Genomic DNA, 23268 nt, shown 5'->3' on the forward strand with positions numbered 1-23268 from the left:
AAGTTGAGCCCAGTGTGGAGTCCTGTATCTTTATATCGCATGACCTGTAACCTTACATACATCAAGAAACGTTTGATGTTTATGACTCTTTGTGTGCCTTGCTTGAACCCCTGCATAAGCTTTGTTACGAATTTGGACTAGAAGGCTCCAGAGCGGACTTCCGGGTTGGCGCCATCGCCGAATGGCGGACTCCCTCCGAGCTCCGGAGGGAGTCTGCTCGGCAGGGGCTGGGTTCTACCGCGCCAGCGACGCGGGGACCCTCAAAAACCATGGGCGCTGAAACCCATGGGCATGGTGACTCGGCTAGCACCGTTTGCGCCCCCCCGACCACGCGAAGGAGCCTTTTTAAAGGCTGCGGAGCGGGTGACGGGGGGGGGGTGGTGCTGTGAGTCCTCCGCTTCCCCTGCCGAGCGAAGCTGCATGCCATTTGGCGGAGAGCGCTGACTTCTTCCATTGAAAATCTGGACTTAAAAGAACAACCCGTGAGTAATTGGAACTTGGATTAAAAAGGGGAATAAATTTTTTCTTAAATTCGGAGCGAGCGGGGGAGGTATAAAAAGGAAGTCAACCTCCCCCCTGTTGTAGAGGAGCTAAAGCAAAGGACCTGATAACTAAGATCGAGCGCAACCTTTTCTTTTTGATAAAGTTATTAATTTCACGATGGAAAACTATAAGCTGGGCTGGAGGAGAAAAGTGGAATGTGAATTAAAATACAAACCCCCCCGGAAACCCCGGGAGCGATCCGTGAGAGCGCCTGGAGAGGAGAAATAGAGGTTTTGACAGCTGTCAAAGGAGCTGCCAAAACTGAAGAACAAAAAGAGAACTTTGTTACGAGGACTTTGCTGGTTACATTTGTTATAAATTGGATATAAACTGTTTAAAAAAAGGAATAATAAGTTACTTTGACTGGTGGGTGAGATCGGGAATGAAACTGAGTTACTATAATCCCTCTAGAGGAGCTGTGGGTTATTACAAGTATCGTTGGCATGGAATTTGAATCGGACATTTTATCTCCTGGGAAACTGCAGAAATGGAACACTATTTTGTCTACAGAGGTCTACACACTAAAGGAGACAATAGATTTATCTATTGAAGAATGGAAGGGACTTGACGTAATGTTTTGTTCCTGAATAACAAAGCCTCTGTAGAGGAATTACAAGCTTTTTGGAATTAGAACATTTGTGCAGGAGAGCAGGGGGGGAAAAGAAAAAAAAAAAAAAGAGGAGAAGAGAGAACAACAAGAACAACAAGAAAAACAAGAACTGGACAAAGTTGGAAGATAGATCCTTTCTAAGATTGGACATTTGAAATTAAAGATGATTAAAAGACGGTAAAGATTACTAAAAAGACGGCAAAGTGGACTGATGAAGGATTATGGCTTAGATTATGGTTCAGATGTGGGAGCTCCAGGAGACAGTGGATTTGATGGACATTGGGAACGCAACCGGGAAAGGGGGGAGGGAAATTTGGAATCCAAAGGGTGTTAAATTATATTTTATTCTTTTTTAAATTCTTTTATGTTAATCTGTACCTTATATTAAAGAGGGGAACTCGTGGAAGGGAACAGGTCGATTTTAGGGGATGGGGAAATATTTTTTAAATTGGGTTAATGATAATAATTTTAAAATTTGGGGTAAGAATTTGTTGAATCTATTTGAAAGAATTGGAATACAAGAGGGGGCGGGGAGGGGGAAGTCCTGGAAAGATGATATTGAAAATAAGGCCTTAAATTTGGATGTTTTTCTTTCTTTTGTTATATTTGAAAATCTTTAATAAATATTATTAAAAAAAAAAAATAGAAGGCTCCAGAGCATATGGGATTTCCATGGGGGTCTTCAGCTTCTAACTGCTTTTGCTTCTCTCCTTCCAGGACTGTTATCAAGAGACGATCGACATCTGGCTCAACATGCTCACCAGCTTGCTGTCGGAGGCCCCCTCTCTGGAGACGCTGCAGAAGATATTAGTGGTAAGGGAGTCCCCAAGGTGTCAGAGCAGGGGGAAGCAGCAGCTCCCATGCCGGAGGACAGACCCTCTTGAAATGATTGCACGGGGGGCATCTGTGGTCAACTCGCTGGTTGTGGGTGCTGATGGTCAAGTGGGCCTCTGTTCTGCTAGCAATGCTTGTGCAAGGCACACAAGATATGTCCTCTGCTGATGGCATATGGGGAAGGGCCGTGGCTCGGGGCAGAGCATCTGTCTTGCATGCCCAAGGTCCCAGGTTCAGTCCTCAGCATCTCCAGTGGGGCTGGGAAAAGGCTCTCTGTCTGAAAGGCCAAAGGGCCAACTGCCAGCCCTCATTACCTGTGGATCAATGGCTGGGCTTGGTCTAAGGATGCTTCCTGCATTCCATTGCTATGGCTGTGGTGAGGTGTATGTTGTATTGTTGTAATTATCACACACACAAACACACCAATGACAGGTCGCAGGGCGGTTCACAACATAAAAATACAAAATCAGAACAGAAAATGCATAATAAAACAAAAGCAACCCAAGAGCCAATTAATATCTAATTCTACTAAGCTGCCTCGAGTCCCTGTCTGGGAAAAAGGTGGGGTATTAATAATAATAATAATAATAATAATAATAATAATAATAATAATAAAAAACAAATTGCAGCAAACTTTCTCCTTTACAAAACAACCCCCTTTTGCAATTTGTCCCCTCTATGAAGCTTTGTGAATTTGCAAACCTGGATTAAGGGTTGTCCTTCCATGTGATGACGATGATTTCTCTCCCACAGCACACAAATGGCTGGATTGACTCTACAAAAATCAGTGAGAGGCAAAGAGCAGTCAAGACCACCAACGTACTCCTGAAATATGTCTCCGAGCATTTGGACTTTGATGTGAGTGACCAAGGCTTAACGCTGCAATTTCAAATCGTATTGCGTTGGAAAGTTCAGGTGTGAACTAGATGAAAGCTGTATGGCATGGCCATTCCAGGGGAAGGTGCCAGCCAGTGCTATTTTTCTAGAAAAAGAGGTGCCAGGACTCACCATAAACTCACCACCCTTGTTCTCTTATAATGGCAATAGTGCCCACCTGAGAGGTGCCAGTGTTAGCTTTTTGCAGTATAGTAGCACTGCAGAGAGCTTGCTGGGGAGACAATGCATAAAAAGGGACTCAAAAATAACTTAAACAAGATTTTAATAACAATAACAAAAACTCCTTATACACTAAATACACCAACAACAAACCAGACCCAACCACCAACCCATCCCCCAGGGTAATGGGAAAGCTAGGTGCTGCTCCTTATATACTATACCCAAATGCTGACACAGTTTAATCAATACAACTCAGCACCTGCTATGTTTCACAGCTGTAAAGCTGGGTCTCGTTATTTTGCTCTGGCCCCTTAAAGACATACACAACTGGTGGAACAATGATGAACCTTTACATTTAAAGAAACCATTCAACATTTCCCCTGCGGTTCATCATTGTGGAACAAAAACATAAAGCATATTTTGTATATGTCTTTCATGTGTAACCTTTGGAAGTGCTTTAGTAAAAATGTCTGCAATTTGATTGTCACCTGGAACATATTGAAATACAATCATTTCATCAGCAATTAGTTTCTTTACTAACTGTAAACGTAACCTTAAGACTCTAGTGCGCTGCGTATTGGTCTCTGAAAACAGGATAGCGAGTCCGCTCTGGGAATCAAGGTAAACTCTTACAAGTAGTGTTACTTTCATCTGTAGGTCTGCAAATACTTGCAGATACCATTCCACATCACGAGTGGCCTGAACGCATGCACATAATTCACTCTCTGTTGTGGAGAGACAAATAATGGTTTGTGTCTGGGACTTCCATTCAAATGGACAACCTTTATAACAAAACACCATACCAGACACACCCCTGCAATTATTTTGTTCCACTGCATGAGATGCATCGCAGAAAATTTCAAAACCTTTGTCAATACATGATGTAAACTGCAACCTATAATGTTTGGTATGTTTAAGGTACATTACCACTCTCTTAAGAGCAGAGAAACATTGCGTAGTGGGCTTTTCCACAAATTTTGCCAGAAAGTGAAAAGCATAAGTTATATCTGGTCTTGAGATTCTTTGAATGAAATTTAGCTTGCCTATAGCAGAATGATACAAAGTTTTGTTAGGAAATGGCTTATCTTCACCTGTAAAGGTGAAACCACATACCATAGGCGTTTCCTTCCCATTTGCATTTTCTTAAACCCATTTTGAATCAATAAGTCTCATATCTGGGGTTTGTGGTACAAGAGACCAGGTGTTATGCTCTTTTAAAGAAGCTATCTCAGAGTTGATAGCTTTATACCAATTTACTTGGTGCTTAGGTAAATTCTGAACATCATTGTAGCTTTTTGGCTCAAAAACCGCTTTATTGGCATACACAGTATTTAAAAGTTCATCTGCAAAACATTGTGGCTTCTGTCTCTTTCTGTCTGAACGTCTCAGTCCGGAAGGAGAGTCAGACTCCTCAGACTTCATGGGACTAAGTAAACTACTAGTTTCAGGTTGTAAATCATCATTGTCAGACTGAAGAGGTGCCTGTAGGCTAAGATCACGGTCAGAAAACTCAAGAGAATCTAACCTCCCCTCGGGTGCCTGTGACTTTAAATCATCAAACAAATTATCAGATTTAACAGGCTTTTTGTCTTGTTCCATTAATTCAGAAGACCATTTCCTGCTGCTGCTTCTTCCTCTTCTTCCTCAGTATCATTTATACCGTTAGTATCTTGGAAAACAGCAACGCCATTCCAATTTACAGTTTGTATCATGCTTCTGGTAATATGAAATTTGCCAGTTGCTGGTATGTAAATTCTGTACGCCCCCTTCTGGTAGCCCATTAATTTTCTCAGAACACTACACTCACCCAATTTCTGCTTAGCGGGATAATGCATAATTACATCTGAATCCCAAATGCGTAGGTATTTCAGATTAGGGCGTTTTTTAAACAGCTTCTCATAGGGGGTGACATCTAAACCAGAATGATAACTGCGATTTCTAACGTAACAAAAGGCATTGAGCGCTTCAGCCCAAAAGACTTTGGGCAGATTAGTATCGTACAGATAAGTTTTAACCCCTGCCTGCAGGTCATGCTGCACAACTTCAACAAGCCCATTTTGCCAGGGACTTCGGGGGCAAGATAACTCGTGAGTAGGCCCCTGTGCCTCAGAAAAAAATTCCCCGCCCCGGTCAGAAAACAGATACTTAATTGGTTTGTTAAAATGCATTTTTACCCAGTTGCAAAAAGCTCTGTACTTCTCAAATGCTTGGGACTTCTCAGCTATTGCATAAGTCCAACAATATCTACTATACTGGTCTATCAGGGTAAGCCAGTACTTAGAACCTCCTAATGATGGTGGGAGTGGCCCAACTAAATCACAATGTACATGCTCAAATGGCTCAGTTATTTTCCTATCTGAGCACCTACCCTTGCGTGCAACCTTAATCTTATTCTTGCAACAGGATAGACATTGCATAAAGAATTTACATGGTTTTAAGTTTAGACCATTAACAATATTCTTTGTCTTAATTACATCAGCAAAATTCAGGTGTCCCAGAATTCTGTGTGCTTCATGGACACACCCGGAATGTGGCCTTACACTCCTCAACCCCTGGCTTGACTGTGCTGCTCTGCAATTTATAGGCGATTGGGAGTAGGTGTGAAAATACAGTCTATATAATCAGAGTCCCGGGCATACAATAGACATTTGTTCCCATTGAAAAACTCACACATTGACTTTAAGAAACGCACAGTTATGCCTTGATGAGCAAAACTTCTTACTGACAATAAATTGTCCACTGACGGGCAGTAAATGCAGTTCGCTATCGTAATGTTTAAAGAGTCAAGTTTAATAGTACCCCTGCCAAGCGACTGCAAGACTTGTGAATTGGCTAAATGTACATTACCAATATCCTCTTCGAAAGAAATAAACAAGCTTCGATTGTTGCAAATGTGCTGAGATGCTCCTGAGTCCACAATAAAAGACTTCCACTTGGCACCTTTAATTCTTTTACGATCTGTAGTCCGAGCATGAAAAGCTCGCGGCTCATTTCTGTCTTTACGGTACAATGTCGGCTGCTGGGCTGATGACTGTGACTGACGAACAGAAACAGACTTGGGAGTACTTTGCTTTCTTTTGGATCTGCAGTCCTTTGCAAAATGTCCCTGCTTATTGCAGAACCAACAACGCTTTGCAGCTTTAAATGCAGTCGTATCAACACAAGTTTGCATATGGCGTTCCTCATTGTTTCTGGAAATAGGAGTGCTTATGGCACAAGCCTCCCTTCTATCCAACTCGCCCATTAATCATGCCGTTATTTTTTTTTTAATAAATTTTTATTAAGATTTTAAAGGTTACAAAAAAATAAGAAAAAATACAGTCAAAAAAGAAAATAAGAAAAAAAACACAATACATATATCAAAATACAGAAAAAAGAAAGATAAAAAACAAAGGTAAAAAGAAAAAAAGTAAAAAAGCAAATCAAACCTTTAACTCGCTTAGTTGCAATCACTTATTTCCTTGACTTCCTCATGCCTCCCATTTTTGTATTCTAATTCTGTTAGATATTCTAGCAAATCCTTCCAACCTTGTTTTTATCCTAATAGTTTATCTTAACATACTATACTTCCCCTCTTTATATTTTAATTCATATAAATATTTCAACACATCCTTGATCTTAATTTTATCCTCATATCTTATCTTAATATACTGTAATTTTCCATTCTTTCCTTCACCAAGTTATCATCCACTTTAACTTTGTTTAATCTTATTTCCCATTAAAACTTATATATCTGTACTTATTCTTAAGACATTTCCCCTAAGGTCAAAGAAAAAATTCAATTCCGCGATTTTCCCATCTCTCATTAAAAAAAAACAAATTTATATTATATATACTTTAGATTCCCAATTTTCTTTCACCAAATCCCCTCCCCAGTTTCGGCCCTTCAATAGTTCCATTAATCTCGGAAAACCATCAGCCCGGAGATCTTAAATCCGAGGCTCTTAAGTCTCTCTCCTGTCCCCTGTGCCAGTCTTTTTGATAGTCTTTAATGTTGAAAATCAGATCTTGGGGAAGCCCCAATCCAACAGTCATCATATTACTTCCTGCCAAACTTCCATAGTTAAAAGTAGGGCCTATAAAGTATTCCAAATCTTGTTTCACACTCTTTTCAAATCCAAAGGCCCCCAAAGCTCCAATCTTCCAATCTCCACCTGGCTCGGATTTATATTCCAAAGGTCATTTGATCTCCACATAGGGTGATCTTTCATCTTCCAGGCCAAACCAGGCTTCCATCTCCAAATATTTACTTCTCCTAGCTGTCATCATGTAGGGCCTCAAGTAGTAATCCACTATTTGCCTCTGTAGGGTTACGGCTCCCCCTTTCCTCACTTTGCTCACAACAAGATTCTCCTTTTCAAATTTTTCAATTTGTTCAGTTGAAAGAGGTTCCTGTGCTTGGTTCTTGTCCACTTCTTTGCCAAAACCTACTTTTGTTTCCAAGATTACCACGTTAGTAGCCATAACATTTATCTGGTCTTGCAGCTTTCCCAAGAGATAAAATGTCCTGTTCAGTTCACACTCGATTTCCTTCCTACCAGCCATACTTAAATAGCCCAAGGTCAAAAACTAGTTTCTCAAGGCTTTTATCTTTAGCTGCATCCTTACGACAATAACCCAAAGCTCCCTCTAGAGGGATTCAAATTCTTTTTCACTCCTTCCAGCACAGACCCAAAGGTCCCATACATTGAATTATAACAGTTCCTTTCTTCCTTTTAAACATAAAGTTGTAACAAAAACAGGCAGTAGAAACAAAGTCCTTCTTTTGTATCCTAACAGCTAACTTGACAGCTGTCAAATCACTGTCAACGGGCTCACACAGACCACTCCCGGGTCTGGGGATGTGGCACTTCAATTTCACGGATTTTAACCTTCTCCTGCAGGTTCCCCTGCTTCCAAAAAAGATATTGATGATAGTTTCAATCAATGGAATTTAGGTCCTTTACACAAAACTCTCCATGACCTTAGTTAACTGGTTCTTTGCTTCAGTTTATTTACAGAAAGGGGAGGCGGACTTCCTGTTTGGACCTTCCCTGATCGGTACCATTTTTTTTTTAAAAAAAAAACTTTAAATACTTTAGAATTCCAATTTCCGTTCTACTCACGGGTTGTTGTTTAAAATCCATTTGTCCACAAGAAAAAGTCAGCGCTCTCTGGCAACGGCTACGCGGCTTCACTCCGTAAAAATAGCAGTCGATTCAAAACACCGCGCCGCTCACCCCACGTCACTTCGGAACCCCCGAAAAGGGGTTTCCCTGTGGGTAGGGGGGCGCTCCTGGTGTCAACCGAATCCCACGTTCCCAGGCTTCATCCGCCTGGGATTTCTAAAGGGTCTCCGCCTTCACCGTGGTGGTACGACCCGAATTCCACGGAGCGGGTTCCTCTCAGTCAGAGGAATGCTGCCATTGCCGATGGCGCTAACCCGGAAGTCCGCTAATCATGCCGTTACCCCTTCCACGGTTAATTGTGCTGGTGGAACGGCAGATATTTGGCTAGCTACACCATCAAAGTCCTCATTAAGGGAAGAAAGAATGATAAAACATACTGAATATAAGGTATCTCCATGTCCCTTCGAATTAATTCGCAGTGTATTGCCTCCAGACGTCTCAAGTGTGCTGCCAAATCACTACCAGGCTGCAACTTGGTCTGGTACAGCTGCTTGAAAAACGTCAATGCAGACACTGACTCTTTTCTAATATGCACTGCTGCAAGACTGTCCCACATTTCTTTGGCAGTTTTCTTATTTCTTATATAGACTACTTGCTGGTCGCTGACTGCCAAATTAATTATTGCCCTGGCTTTTGCATCTCCTTTTGACCAAGCATTAGTTACAGGGTCAGGAGGGTCATCAGTTACATAGGTCCATACTTCTCTAGAGGTCAAAAGCGCCTCCACCCGAAAAGACCATAAACTATAGTTCTCATCTGTTAGCTGTGGGAACACCAGAGCCTTCTCAGCTTCTGGAACCCGGTCAACCATTCTGGAACTCTTCCAGACCCACAGAAACTACACTAGCAGGAGAAGGAGTTTTCAAAGCTTTCTCAGAGTCCAAAAATATGCAGTCATCCACTCAGCAGCTGGGCCCATAACCAAAGTTGTTAGCTATTTGCAGTATAGTAGCACTGCAGAGAGCTTGCTGGGGAGACCATGCATTAAAAAGGGACTCAAAAATAACTTAAACAAGGTTTTAATAACAAAAACAAAAACACTAAATACATCAACAACAAACCAGACCCAACCACCAACCAATCCCCCAGGGTAATGGTAGAGCTAGGTGCTGCTCCTTATATACTACACCCAAATGCTGACACAGCCATTCAACATTCAACCATTCAACATTCAACCATTCAACAGCCAGAACTGAGTTCCAGTGAGTTCTGGCTGGGGAAAAAGCCCTGGGGCAAGCCTAGGGAGGGCCACCTAAGCACAGCTCTCTTGCCCTGTGCCCCTCTGCCACCTTTGCCGACTGAGAGCCAGTGTGGTGTAGTGGTTAAGAGTGGTAGTCTCCTAATCTGGGGAACCGGGTTCGCGTCTCCGCTCCTCCACATGCAGCTGCTGGGTGACCTTGGGCCAGTCACACTTCTTTGAAGTCTCTCAGCCCCACTCACCTCACAGAGTGTTTGTTGTGGGGGAGGAAGGGAAAGGAGAATGTTAGCCGCTTTGAGACTCCTTAAAGGGAGAGAAAGGCGGGATATCAAATCCAAACTCTTGGGGACTTTCGGGTTAGCGCCATCGGTAATGGTGGAATCCTTCTGACTAGGAGGGATCTGCCTCGAGGAAATCGGGTCTGTACCGCTACGGCGAAGTGGAGACCCTTCAAAAATCACAGGCGGGAGAAGCCTGTGAGTGTGGGATTCGGCGGGCACCTTTTGGGGCCCCCCAATTCGCGGGGAATACCGATTACGGTTCCGGAGCGAAGCGGGGTGAGCGGCGCGGTGCTGTGAATCAACTGCTTTTTCCTTGGAGCGAAGCCGCACAGCCGTTACCGGAGAGCGCTGACTTCTTCCTGTGACAATTCGACCTCAAAAGCAACTACCCGTGAATAGGAAAAATTGGAAGTATAAAAGGACGAAAAAGACTTAATTTGGCACCAATGCGGGGAGGTTTAAACAGGAAGTCCGCCTTCCGCTTTTGTAAATAGATCAAAGCAAAGAGACTACAAGCTAAAGTTTTGGAAATCCGACTGGAAAGGATTAATTTCCTAACACAAAAAGTATCAACCCCCCCAGGAAGCAGGGGAAGGAGGGGGGAGTTTTGGACTATATATACCTGCAAGAGAGAGGGAAAGAAGTTAAAATCCACTGCTCAAAACTTGGGAACGGGCTGCCAATAGACAAAGACTGTTGTGCTTTGAACTGCGTATTAACTGTGAATAGACGACTTGCTGACAGCTAGCTCAGCAAGAGAGATACATTGTGGTTAGTTGTCCTCTTCTGCTCTTAAAAAGGAGGGAAAGTAACAAAAAATTGGAAATGTTTATTTTTTTTATTTGAGTTTAAAAGGTGTCATTTTGGACTATTGCAACTGTTTCCACCTAGAGGAAGTTTCTGAAATTGATACTAGGGGAATTTTCCACTTGCAAAGAGAAACTGTGTAGCTGGGATTGACCTTGGCTCTTCTATTGTTTAAGTGTTATGGCACATGGGAAAGAAAAAGTAGACTCGTCATTCCCAGACAAAACAACAAGGTCTGGGAAGATTTGGCAGTGAAGACCATCAGCTGTTGGTCTCCCTACCCCATCTGCAACTGTACCAACACAATCTAAGCCTAGTGGAATGTCATCAGAAGATGTTTTAGCGATTGCACTGGCCAAGATTAATGAATCTTTGGAGCAATTTAATAAGAGGGTCGAAGAGACAAATAAGACGGTTGAAGAGACAAAGATGACAGTGGATGAGGCAAAAGTGAAGGTAGACGCAGCAACCACTAAAATTGACTTAAATACAGAAAGCTTAAATAGCTTGGGACAAAAGGTGAACACTAATACAGAATCTATTCAGAAATTGTTGCAGGAATCTACTTTGATCCGACAGACTGCAGATGAAGCTAAGGAAAAAGCTGCTGCTGTGGAATTTAAGATAACACAATTGGAAACAGAGAAAGTCCCAGATCTACAGAGGCAAATTGAGGACCATAAATTGACACTTTCTATGATTGAACTTAAGGAAAAACAGACGAATTTAACGATTAGAGCTGTACCTGAATTAGAGAAGGGCAGTTTGATAGAATTTCTGACACAGGAATTTGCAGAGTTCTGGAAGTTGGATTTGAAACAAGAAGAATTCAAAATTGTGAGGGCCTTCAGACTTGGAAGAGGAGGAAACAAGAATAAAATAAGGGACTGTCTGATTACTCTCCAATCTAAAGAAGAGAGAGATAAAATTTTGGGTCTGCACTTTCAGAATTCTTTGACAATTCTGCAGTCAAGAGTGGAAATCTTTAAAGATATACCGAAACATCTGTAATGGTTATAAGAGGTTACTTGTGCGTAAGTTGCCGTCACTTTTGGCTAGATTGCCTGGCTAACCATGCTTTTGGCTGAAAGCCCTCACTCCGTGGTCGTTCAGTCGCTTGCAGAATCCGTCACTGGGCGTTTCTTGAACCTCTTCCAGCATAAGAGCTGTTTGACGTCAAGTCTCCGCCTACTCTCCCTGCGTGGGACTCTTCTGTGCAAGGAAGGAGTGGGCAGAGGCGTGCCCGTGCTCTCTCCACTGGTCTCAGATGAAGGGTCCTGGAGACCTCTCTCTGAATCCTCCATCTCCCTCCCTTCTCTACTGGTGTTACGTTGAATTCCTTCCCCCCTGCTGGTCCCCTCTCCTGCATCGCTTTGGAGCCCAGCCTCCACCTCACGCTCCAATGTCTGGTCCCTGACAACATCTTTTGGATCTTAGGTCCAACTTTGGAGATTTGGTTGCCCTGTTGAGAAGGAACAAAATCATCTTCAGGTGGGAATTTCCCCAAGGCCTATTCTTTAGCTTTAAAGGAAGAAAGATAAAGATAAGATCAGTGGAGGAAAAAGATAAGTTTTTGGGAAACCATGGAGAAGATCTGCAGAAAGAACTTGGAAAAGAGCCAGGAGTTTTGGACAGAAGTTCACCAAAAAGAGGGAAATCAACACCACTGACAGAAATAGATAAAGTACTAAGTGCTGTTGGAGGAGAAGCAGAGTAACTACATCATGGCACTGCAAGTATTAAGCTGGAATGTGAATGGACTCAACTCCCCGGAAAAAAGGCAAGAGTCTTTCATTTATTAAAAAAAGAACAATTGGATTTGATTTGTCTACAAGAAACACATGTGATAAGGTTACACAGGAAGATATTGAGCAATAAAAGATTGGGACATGAATTTATTTCATCAGACAAAGTTAAGAAAAGAGGAGTAGTACTTTATGCAAAATGAAATTGATGAATCAGGAAATAGAATGGAAGATCAAACAGATGAGACAGAAGACATTTGAATCGGCAAATAAATGTGGGAAACTGCTGGCTTGGCAAATGAAAAAAGACAAAAACTTAATACTATTACTAATTTGGAAGTGGAGGGAAAGAATATACAGAATCCAGTGGAGATCAGGAAGTGCTTTCAGAGGTATTTTAAACATCTATATACACAGGAGACTCAGAAAGAAATGGACATTGATCGATTTTTGAAAATAAATGGATTACAAAAAATCTCTCAAAAAAATAAGCTAATGTTGAATTATAAAATAACAGACCAGGAGGTAGAAGGAGCCATTCAGAACATGCAATTGGGCAAATCCCCAGGGCTGGATGGTTTCACTTCAAGATATTATAGATCCTTGAAAGAATGGCTAGTACAGCCTTTAAAGGAAGTTTGCAATGAAATACTGGAAGGGAAAAAGGCACCAGAGTCATGGAAGGAAGCTTATATTACACTTATACCGAAAACAGAGTCTGAGAAGACACAGCTTAAGAACTACCGCCCCATATCTTTGCTCAATGTGGATTACAAAATTTTTGCTGATATTATGGCTAAAAGACTAAAAAAGGTACTAGTAGAAGAAATCCATAAAGATCAAGCGGGCTTTCTCCCGGGGAGACACTTGTCTGACAATACGAGGAATATAATTAACATTTTAGAAAAATTACAAGTGAATATTAACACCAAAGCAGTTTTGATATTTGTGGACGCGGAGAAAGCCTTTGACAATATTTCTTGGAGTTTCATGAAGAAAAATTTACAGGGAATGGGGGTAGGTCAAGGTTTTGAAAATGGTATGTTGTTGTTGTTTAGTCGTTTAGTCGTGTCCGACTCTTCGTGACCCCATGGACCAGAGAACGCCAGGCACTCCTGTCCTCCACTGCCCCCCGCAGCTTGGTCAGACTCATGCTGGTAACCTCGAAAACACTATCCAACCATCTCGTCCTCTGTCGCCCCCTTCTCCTTGTGCCCTCCATCTTTCCCAACATCAGGGTCTTCTCCAGGGAGTCTTCTCTTCTCATGAGGTGGCCAAAGTACTGGAGCCTCAGCTTCACAATCTGTCCTTCCATTGAGCACTCAGGGCTGATTTCCTTCAGAATGGAGAGGTTTGATCTTCTTGCAGTCCATGGGACTCTCAAGAGTCTCCTCCAGCACCATAATTCAAAAGCATCAATTCTTCGGCGATCAGCCTTCTTTATGGTCCAGCTCTCACTTCCATACATCACTACTGGGAAAACCATAGCTTTAACTATACGGACCTTTGTTGGCAAGGTGATGTCTCTACTTCTCAAGATGCTGTCTAGGCCTGTCATTGCCCTTCTCCCAAGAAGCAGGCGTCTTTTAATTTCGTGGCTGCTGTCACCATCTGCAGTGATCATGGAGCCCAAGAAAGTAAAATCTCTCACTGCCTCCATTTCTTCCCCTTCTATTTGCCAGGAGGTGATGGGACCAGTAGCCATGATCTTCGTTTTTTTGATGTTGAGCTTCAGACCATATTTTGCACTCTCCTCTTTCACCCTCAATAAAAGGTTCTTTAATTCCTCCTCACTTTCTGCCATCAAGGTTGTGTCATCTGCATATCTGAGGTTGTTGATATTTCTTCCGGCAATCTTAATTCCGGCTAGGGATTCATCCAGCCCAGCCTTTCGCATGATGAATTCTGCATATAAGTTAAATAAGCAGGGAGACAAAATGCAGCCTTGTCATACTCCTTTCCCAATTTTGAACCAGTCAGTTGTTCCATATCCAGTTCTAACTGTAGCTTCTTGTCCCACATAGAGATTTCTCAGGAGACAGATGAGGTGATCAGGCACTCCCATTTCTTTAAGAACTTGCCATAGTTTGCCATGGTCGACACAGTCAAAGGCTTTTGCATAGTCAATGAAGCAGAAGTAAATGTCTTTCTGGAACTCTCTAGCTTTCTCCATAATCCAGCGCATGTTTGCAATTTGGTCTCTGATTCCTCTGCCTCTTCTAAATCCAGCTTGCACTTCTGGGAGTTCTCGGTCCACATACTGCTTGAGCCTTCCTCGTAGAATTTTAAGCATAACCTTGCTAGCGTGAGAAATTAGTGCAATTGTGCGATAGTTGGAGCATTCTTTGGCACTGCCCTTCTTTGGGATTGGGATGTAGACTGATCTTCTCCAATCTTCTGGCCACTGCTGAGTTTTCCAAACTTGCTGGCATATTGAGTGTAGCACCTTAACAGCATCATCTTTTAAAATTTTAAATAGTTCAGCTGGAATACCATCACTTCCACTGGCCTTGTTATTTGCAGTGCTTTCTAAGGCCCATTTGACTTCACTCTCCAGGATGTCTGGCTCAAGGTCAGCAACCACACTACCTGGGGTATATGAGACATCCGTTTCTTTCTGGTATAATTCCTCTGTGTATTCTTGCCACCTCTTCTTGATGTCTTCTGCTTCTGTTAGGTCCTTTCCACTTTTGTCCTTTATTATGGAAATCTTTGTACGAAATGTTCCTTTCATATCTCCAACTTTCTTGAACAGATCTCTGGTTCTTCCCATTCTATTGCTTTCCTCTATTTCTTTGCATTGCTTGTTTAAGAAGGTCTTCTTGTCTCTCCTTGCTATTCTTTGGAAATCTGCATTCAATTTCCTGTATGTTTCACGATCTCCCTTGCATTTTGCTTGCCTTCTCTCCCCCGCTATTTGTAAGGCCTCATTGGACAGCCACTTTGCTTTCTTGCATTTCCTTTTCATTGGGATGGTTTTCGTTGCTGCCTCCTGTATAATGTTACGAGCCTCCATCCATAGTTCTTCAGGCACTCTGTCCACCAAATCTAAATCCTTAAACCTGTTCCTCACTTCCACTGTGTATTCATAAGGGATTTGACTTAGATTGTATCTTACCGGCCCAGTGGTTTTTCCTACTTTCTTCAGTTTAAGCTTGAATTTTGCTATAAGAAGCTGATGATCTGAGCCACAGTCAGCTCCAGGTCTTGTTTTTGCTGACTGTATAGAGCTTCTCCATCTTTGGCTGCAGAGAATATAATCAATCTGATTTCGATGCTGCCCATCTGGTGATGTCCATGTGTAGAGTCGTCTCTTGTGTTGTTGGAAAAGCGTGTTTGTGATGACCAGCTTGTTCTCTTGACAGAACTCTATTAGCCTTTGCCCTGCTTCGTTTTGATCTCCAAGGCCAAACTTGCCAGTTGTTCCTTTTATCTCTTGACTCCCTACTTTAGCATTCCAATCCCCTATAATGAGAAGAACATCCTTCTTTGGTGTCACTTCTATAAGGTGTTGTAAGTCTTCATAGAATTGGTCAATTTCAGTTTCTTCAGCACCAGTAGTTGGTGCATAAACTTGGATTACTGTGATGTTAAAAGGTCTGCCTTGGATTCGTATCGAGATCATTCTATCATTTTTGAGATTGCATCCCAGTGCAGCTTTTGCCACTCTTTTGTTGACTATGAGGGCCACTCCATTTCTTTTACGGGTTTCTTGCCCACAGTAGTAGATATGATGGTCATCCGAACTGAATTCACCCATTCCCGTCCATTTTAGTTCACTGATGCCCAGGATGTCAATATTTATTCTTGCCATCTCATTTTTGACCACCTCCAACTTACCCATGTTCATGGTTCTTACATTCCAGGTTCCTATGCAATATTTTTCTTTACAGCATTGGACTTTCCTTTCGCTTCCAGGCATATCCGCAACTGAGCGTCCTTTCGGCTTTGGCCCAGCCGCTTCATCAGCTCTGGATCTACTTGTACTTGCCCTCCGCTCTTCCCCAGTAGCATGTTGGACGCCTTCTGACCTGAGGGGCTCATCTTCCAGCGTCATAACTTTTATATGCCTGTTGTCTTTGTCCATGGAGTTTTCTTGGCAGGGATACTGGAGTGGCTTGCCGGTTCCTCCTCCAGGTGGATCACGTTTGGTCAAAACTCTCCACTATGACCTGTTCATCTTGGGTGCCCTGCTCGGCATAGTTCATAGCTTCTCTGAGTTCTTCAAGCCCCTTCGCCACGGCAAGGCAGTGATCCATGAAGGGGATAGCTAAATTAAAGCTAAATTAATTGTAAACAATGTAGTCACAGAGGAGTTTAAGATTGAGAAAGGAACACAACAAGGTTGCCCAATCTCTCCATTGTTTTTTACATCGGTCCTGGAGGTTCTGCTTAGTATGATTAGAAAGGACCAATTGGTTAAAGGTATACAAGTCGGAGCTAAACAGTACAAATTGAAAGCATTTGCTGATGATTTGGTATTGACACTACAGGAGCCAGAATCTAGTACCAAAAGAGTATTGGAATTGATTCAAGAATTTGGTCAGGTTGCAGGATTTAAGTTGAATAAGTTGAAAACTAAGGTTTTAGAGAAAAATCTAACAGTGATTGAGAGAGAGAAGTTTCAGAAGGAGACAGGATTAACATTGGTTAAGAAAGTGAAATACTTAGGGGTTAACATGACTGCTAAGAATGTGAATTTATTTAAAGATAATTATGAAAAATGTTGGACGGAAGTGAAAAAGGATCTAGAAATATGGACAAATTTGAAGTTATCATTGCTCGGCCGAATTGCTGCGATAAAAATGAATGTATTGCCAAGGATGGTGTTTTTGTTTCAAACACTGCAAATTTTGGACAAAATGGATTGTTTCAAGAAGTGGCAGAAAGATATCTCTAGATTTGTCTGGCAGGGCAAGAAATTTAAGATACTAACTGATGCTAAAGAAAGAGGTGGATTTGCCCTGCCAGACCTTAAGCTTTATTATGAATCAGCCGCATTTTGTTGGCTGAGAGAATGGCTGCTTCTTGAAAACATAGACATTTTGGACCTAGAAGGTTTTATAATGTATTTGGGTGGCATGCATATCTGTGGTATGACAAGGTCAAAGCACATAAAGCGTTTAAAAACCATATTGTCAGGAAAGCACTGTTTAATGTCTGGATAAGATATAAGGATTTGCTTGAAAACAAAACTCCAAGGTGGTTGTCACCAATGGAAGCAAAGGCTCAGAAAAAGCTCAATATGGAGGCCAATTGGCCGAAATATTGGGAAATTTTGGAACAAGAAGGGGACAGATTAAAACTGCAGAGTTTTGAAAAACTAAAAAACAAAGTACGAGATTGGCTTCATTATTACCAAATAATGGAGTGTCAGGGGCTCAGGAGCAGAGGCACAGGGAAGAGAGGAGATGGAGAGCGAAGGGGAGGAATCCGAGGGGAGCGTAGGAGAAGAGGACAGTGGACCGAGGGATTCCATGAGCCTCTCCAGCGAATCGGAAGATTCACAGAAGGGGGCGCCAGTGGCCAGGGGTAGGGGGTTCCCAAGGGGAACGCCCCAGGAGCAAGGGGGCAGCAGGGACTCCCAGAGCAGTAGCTGGAAATCAGGACCAGCTTCCCCACCAGAGCAGAGTGGGGGGGAAGAGTCCCAAGGATCGGGGCCAGTGCATTCCCCACCAGGGAGAGAAGATAAGGCAGGGCTGACCATGCCTCCATCAGAAAGTCGGACAACGGAGGAGAGGTCAGATCCGGCCAGTGTCCCGGAAGAGGGAAGCAGTGACCGAAGTACTGTAACGGTTAGGAGAAAGGTCACTGGGTTGGCGCGAGAGGCAAGTTCAAATGTACAGGAGCGCGGGACAGCAGAGAATGAGGATTGGGAACCGAGTCCTAAAGCCCGCCGGAGGGAGGGGGAGGAGCTAAGCGACTCAGCGTCAGAAGAGTCCAGAAAGGGCAATGCCCCAGCGGGCAGGAGGACCCAGAGGAGGAGAGAGCAGCGTAAAAGGTGGAGCAGGGCTAGGATCTTAAACTGGTGTCATAGGGGAGGAGACTCAGACGGGACTTCGCCGATCTAGGGTTTAAGACGTAGGGCTGCACGCTGTGGCTTTGAAATGGAAACTGAACTTCAATAAAGACTTTTGTACATTACTACAGCCTAGCGTTGGTCCTCTGTGAGCTGGGACCTAGAGGCAGCTCTGACATGGAGGCTTACAATTTGGATAAGAAAATTGGCTTTCTGGTGGAAAAATCAAAATTGGAAACAGAACTGTTAGATCCAAAACTAAGAATTTGTCAAGAATGTATAACTTGTTGCTGAAATGGCACACTTAGGATGAAACGGTGAAATCTGCTATGATTAAATGGGCACAAGATGTTGGACACAACATAATGATGGCTGACTGGGAACAGTTATGGACCACAGGCATGAAATTCACGGCATGTAATGCCCTAAGAGAAAACTTAATGAAAATGATTTACAGGTGGTACATGAAACCAGTCAAGCTTGCAAAAATTTATCATTTGCCCGATAATAAATGTTGGAAATGTAAAGAGACTGAGGGTACATTTTTTCACCTTTGGTGGACATGCCCAAGGATTAAGACTTTCTGGGAGATGATCTATAATGAAATGAAAAAGGTATTGAAGTATACCTTTCAGAAGAAACCAGAGGCCTTTCTCCTGGGCATGGTCGGCCAATTGGTGTCAAAGAAGGATAGAACTTTCTTTATGTATGCCACAACAGCAGCAAGAATACTCATTGCAAAATATTGGAAGACACAAGGTCTACCCACCCGGGAAGAATGGCAGATGAAGGTGATGGACTATATGGAACTCGCAGAAATGACTGGCAGAATCCGAGACCAAGGAGAAGAGTTGGTGGAAGAAGATTGGAAGAAATTTAAAGTTTATCTACAGAAACATTGTAAAATTAAGGAATGTTAGAAGGATGTTGGAATGAAGTTATGTGGTTTTAGCAGAAATGATATAAAGGTCTAAGTAAAAATGGATTGTTAATTGGTGAAAGAAGAGAATGTAAATTATAGTTGTCAGAGCTGCCTCTAGGTCCCAGCTCACAGAGGACCAACGCCAGGCTGTCGTTATGTACAAAAGTATTTATTGAGGTTTAGTTTTCATTTCAAAGCCGCAGCGCGCAGCTCTACGTCTTAAAGCCTAGACCGGCGAAGTACCATCTGAGTCTCCTCCCCGATGACACCAGTTTAAGATCCTAGCCCGGCCCCACCTTTTACGCTGCTCTCTCCTCCTCTGGGTCCTCCTGCCCGCTGGGGCATTGCCCTTTCTGGACTCTTCCGACGCTGAGTCGCTTAGCTCCTCCCCCTCCCTCCGGCGGGCTTTAGGACCCGGTTCCCAATCCTCATTCTCTGCTGTCCCGCGCTCCTGTATATTTGAACTTGCCTCTCGCGCCAACCCAGTGACCTTCCTCCTGACCGTTACACTACTTCTGTCACTGCTTCCCTCTTCCGGGATACTGGCCGGATCTGACCTCTCCTCCGTTGTCTGACTCTCCTATGGAGGTGTGGTCAGCCCTGCCTTATCTTCTCTCCCTGGTGGGGAATGCACTGGCCCTGATCCTTGGGACTCTTCCCCCCCACTCTGCTCTGGTGGGGAAGCTGGTCCTGATTTCCAACTACTGCTCTGGGAGTCCCTGCTGCCCCCTTGCTCCTGGGACGTTCCCCTTGGGAACCCCCTACCCCTGGCCACTGGCGCCCCCTTCTGTGAATCTTCCGATTTGCTGGAGAGGCTCATGGAATCCCTCGGTCCACTGTCCTCCTACGCTCCCCTCGGATTCTTCCCCTTCGCTCTCCATCTCCTCTCTTCCCTGTGCCTCTGCTCCTGAACCCCTGACAATAGTATATTAAGATAAATTTTTAGGATAAAAACAAAGATGGAAAGGATTTGCTGAAATATCTAATTGAACTAGAATACAAAAAAGGGAGGTGTGAGGAAGTCAAGGAAATAAGTAAAGGAAAGAAAGTTATGTAAAGGTTTGATTTGTTTTTTTTAATTGTCTGTTTTTTATTTTTTTTGTTTAAATTGATATTTGTTTATCTTTTTTTCCTAACCTTTAAAATCTTAATAAAAATCCATTAAAAAATAAATAAATCAAATCCAAACTCTTCTTCTTCTTCTTCTGAAAGCATGCCAGACGGTTTTCTCTTGCTGGGCTCTGTGGGACGAGGGCTGACTGTGCATCTCTCTCTCTCCACTTCTTAGGTATCCCAGGATTTCCCCCTTCTTGGACAGCTGGTGGCACTCTTGTCCCTTCACCTCGCAGACAACGTGAAGGAGATTGGCCTGCAGTCAGCGGAGGCCTTGTACCATCTCCATTACATCATGATAGCCAAAATGGGTGAGGGGGATGCTGGGAAATGGCTTGTTTCTTGTAAGCCGCAGGGTGGGAGATCTGTAGCCCTCCAGAGGCTGCTCCAACTCCCATCATCCCTGAGTGTTGCCCATGCTGGCTGCTGCTGGGGTTGATCAGGGAGTTCAGGAGGGCCAGAATTGTGCTAGCACTGGCCTAACGCCAACACCCCGTTGGCCAGAGATGAGAGGGCAGTCTTGGGGGAGGAATTCACTGCTGATGTTCATCAGAAAAGCCTTCTGGACCTGACCAGTGGCCCAGCCCAGTCCAGCATCCTGTTTCCACAGGGGTTGATCAGATGCTTGTGGGAATCCAGCAAGCAGAATTCAAGCTCTTTCTACTCCTGTACTTTGCTGCCTCTGACCATGGAGGCAGAGCATAGCCATCCTGGCTAATAGCCATGGGTAGCCTTCTCTTCCATGAATTTGCCTCATCTTCTTTGAAAGCCATCTTGGTCCGTGGCCATCAGTGCCTCCTGTGGCAGGGAGTTCCAGAGTTTAGCTGTGCATTGCAAGAAGAAGGACCATCCTGAAACTTCAGTTTCATTGGAGGTCCAGTTGTTCTCATGTTATGAGGGCAAGAGAGAAAGCTTTCTCTCTCCACTTTCTCCAAGCCATACATTGTGTCTCCGCTTCCTCGCCGTTTTTCTAAACGGAACCGCCCCCCAAATACTGCAACCAGCATTTGCTCCACAAGCACCCCAGTCCTTTTGGTTGCCCCCTTCTGAACCTTTTTTCCAATTCTGAATTATAATTTTTGAGGTGAAACCAATAATTGTTTTTGTTGGTCCCAGCGGGAAAACTGGAGGTTTTGAGCAGGGAGCACTAATGCTGGGTTCTTTTGCATGCATATTCCAAAACCCGACCCTGCTTAGGTAAGGAACTGGAGAAGAGGAGGAATAAAAATAAGAAAGGCAACATGGTTAGATGGGTCCGAGAAGACTTCTTCATCCCTGGGCCCTCCCTCTTCCACTACAACATCGCAAAAGTGGCCAAGGTAGGGGTGGCCTTTTGTACTCTTTATTGCTAAGACCGCAGCCACTCCCAGTTAGCAAAGATTTGCTCACTTGGGCCAATGGGGCCCTGCCCCACCAACTTCAGCCTGCCCTCAGGCAGCCCACGCCTTCTAGGGATGAGGGAGAGATTCAGAGCAGTTCACACTGGAAGCCAAAGCTATCAAATCAAGGCTTTCAGAAACATCAGGAGAACTGAAACACAACCCGCCTTTGAAATTCACATGTCCTTGAATTTCGCAATGCCAAACAGTGTGTAAAAAATCCATGCGTGAGCTATTAGTGTAAATAACATTCAGAAATGCATTGTATTAGAATAAATTGCTCAAAGACAAGTGCCCGGTAGCCTAAACTGCATGCAGAATTCTACTTACTGAAATTCTACTAGGTGCTGGGAGACCTAGGGTTCAGATCCCCACTCACGAGTCAGTCACAGTCTCTCAGTCTAACCTACCTCATGAGACTAAAACAGGGAGGAGAGAGAACCATGCATTGCCACCTTGGGCTCCTCAGGGCGGAAAAAGAATAGGAAAAGTTGACTCATTCAATGCATCTTTCACAAGGCACTGCCAAGCCAATGGACTATGCCAACCTTGTGGTGGGTGTTTTTGTTGTATTTTTAGAACTAAACACACAGCCGGCAGGTTCCCACCCAGTCTGTTTGGCATTGGTTATATAACGGATAGCCACTATTATTCACCCTCTCTGTTCCTGGAGGAATTTTTTTTTTTAATTTTCTAGTCTGATTTTAGATTGAACCTCTTAATGTTCAAATGTCATAACCAATTTAAGATGTGGATCGAAAATAGCAAGGCGTCACCTGACTTTTAGTTTTGTTTGTTGTAAAATCTTTCAGTTACTTAAATAAACACATAAATAGAATCACCAAATTGTAGAGTTGGAAGGGACGTGGGGGTCACTTAGTTCAACCCTCTCAAGGCAGAGTGGAGATGTCTTTCACTTGGTTTGTGAAGGCACCCTTGGACTACTGAAACGTGGTCAGAGTGTGGAGCAGAAGAAAACTCCCTCTTCTTTCTTCTTTGTGCCAGGCTTTTGGGGAGCACCTCACGCCCAGCCAGATCAACGAAGTCGTGTTGAAGGCGATTGACAACCTGACAGTGGAAGACAGAGCCGTCTCTCAGGCTGCAGGAAAGCTCCTGAGGTCCTTCCTTGAGGAATGCGGCATGGAAATGGAGGACGTAAGGCTCAAAACGGAGGCAGGGGGAGCAGGTTTCCTCTAAATCAAACATTCTCTTCGGACTTAGAATTAGCTTGTTTCTGGGAAGTAAGAAGAGCCAGTGTGGTGTAGTGGTTAAGAGCGGTAGACTCGTAATCTGGGGAACCGGGTTCGCGTCTCCGCTCCTCCACATGCAGCTGCTGGGTGACCTTGGGCCAGTTACACTTCTTTGAAGTCTCTCAGCCCCACTCACCTCGCAGAGTGTTTGTTGTGGGGGAGTTACAGATAGGTAGCCGTGTTGGTCTGCCATAGTCAAAACAAAAAATTCCTTCCAGTAGCACCTTAAAGACCAACTAAGTTAGTTCTAGGTATGAGCTTTCGTGTGCATGCACACTTCTTCAGATACACTGAAATAGAAGTCACCAGACCCTTCTATATAGTGAGAAGGTGGGGAGGGGTA

The 23268-nt window shown here is 43.6% G+C and overlaps 2 protein-coding genes across 2 annotated transcripts in view; both read left to right on the top strand.

Annotated features, from left to right (window-relative positions):
- LOC307217470 (uncharacterized protein) overlaps positions 1-23268 on the top strand; it is a gene marked incomplete at its 5' end in the record, with an annotated part of 121231 nt that overhangs the window by 22550 nt on the left and 75413 nt on the right. The window contains one exon of the mRNA XM_079978636.1: positions 1871-1966. Within this exon, the coding sequence (XP_079834762.1) occupies positions 1871-1966 (96 nt within the window). The remainder of the gene's footprint in view (positions 1-1870; positions 1967-23268) is intronic.
- On the top strand, positions 10819-22918 carry LOC307217424 (uncharacterized protein; the record flags this gene model as incomplete). The annotated part of the gene is made up of 4 exons (XM_079978571.1): positions 10819-10953; positions 20472-20607; positions 21560-21615; positions 22681-22918. The coding sequence occupies 4 exons, from the start codon at positions 10819-10821 to the stop codon at positions 22870-22872; spliced, it is 519 nt and encodes a 172-aa protein (XP_079834697.1). The 3' UTR covers positions 22873-22918.

Source organism: Podarcis cretensis (assembly GCF_951804945.1).
Source record: "Podarcis cretensis genome assembly, chromosome: 5".
Classification (NCBI taxonomy): Eukaryota; Metazoa; Chordata; class Lepidosauria; order Squamata; family Lacertidae; genus Podarcis; species Podarcis cretensis.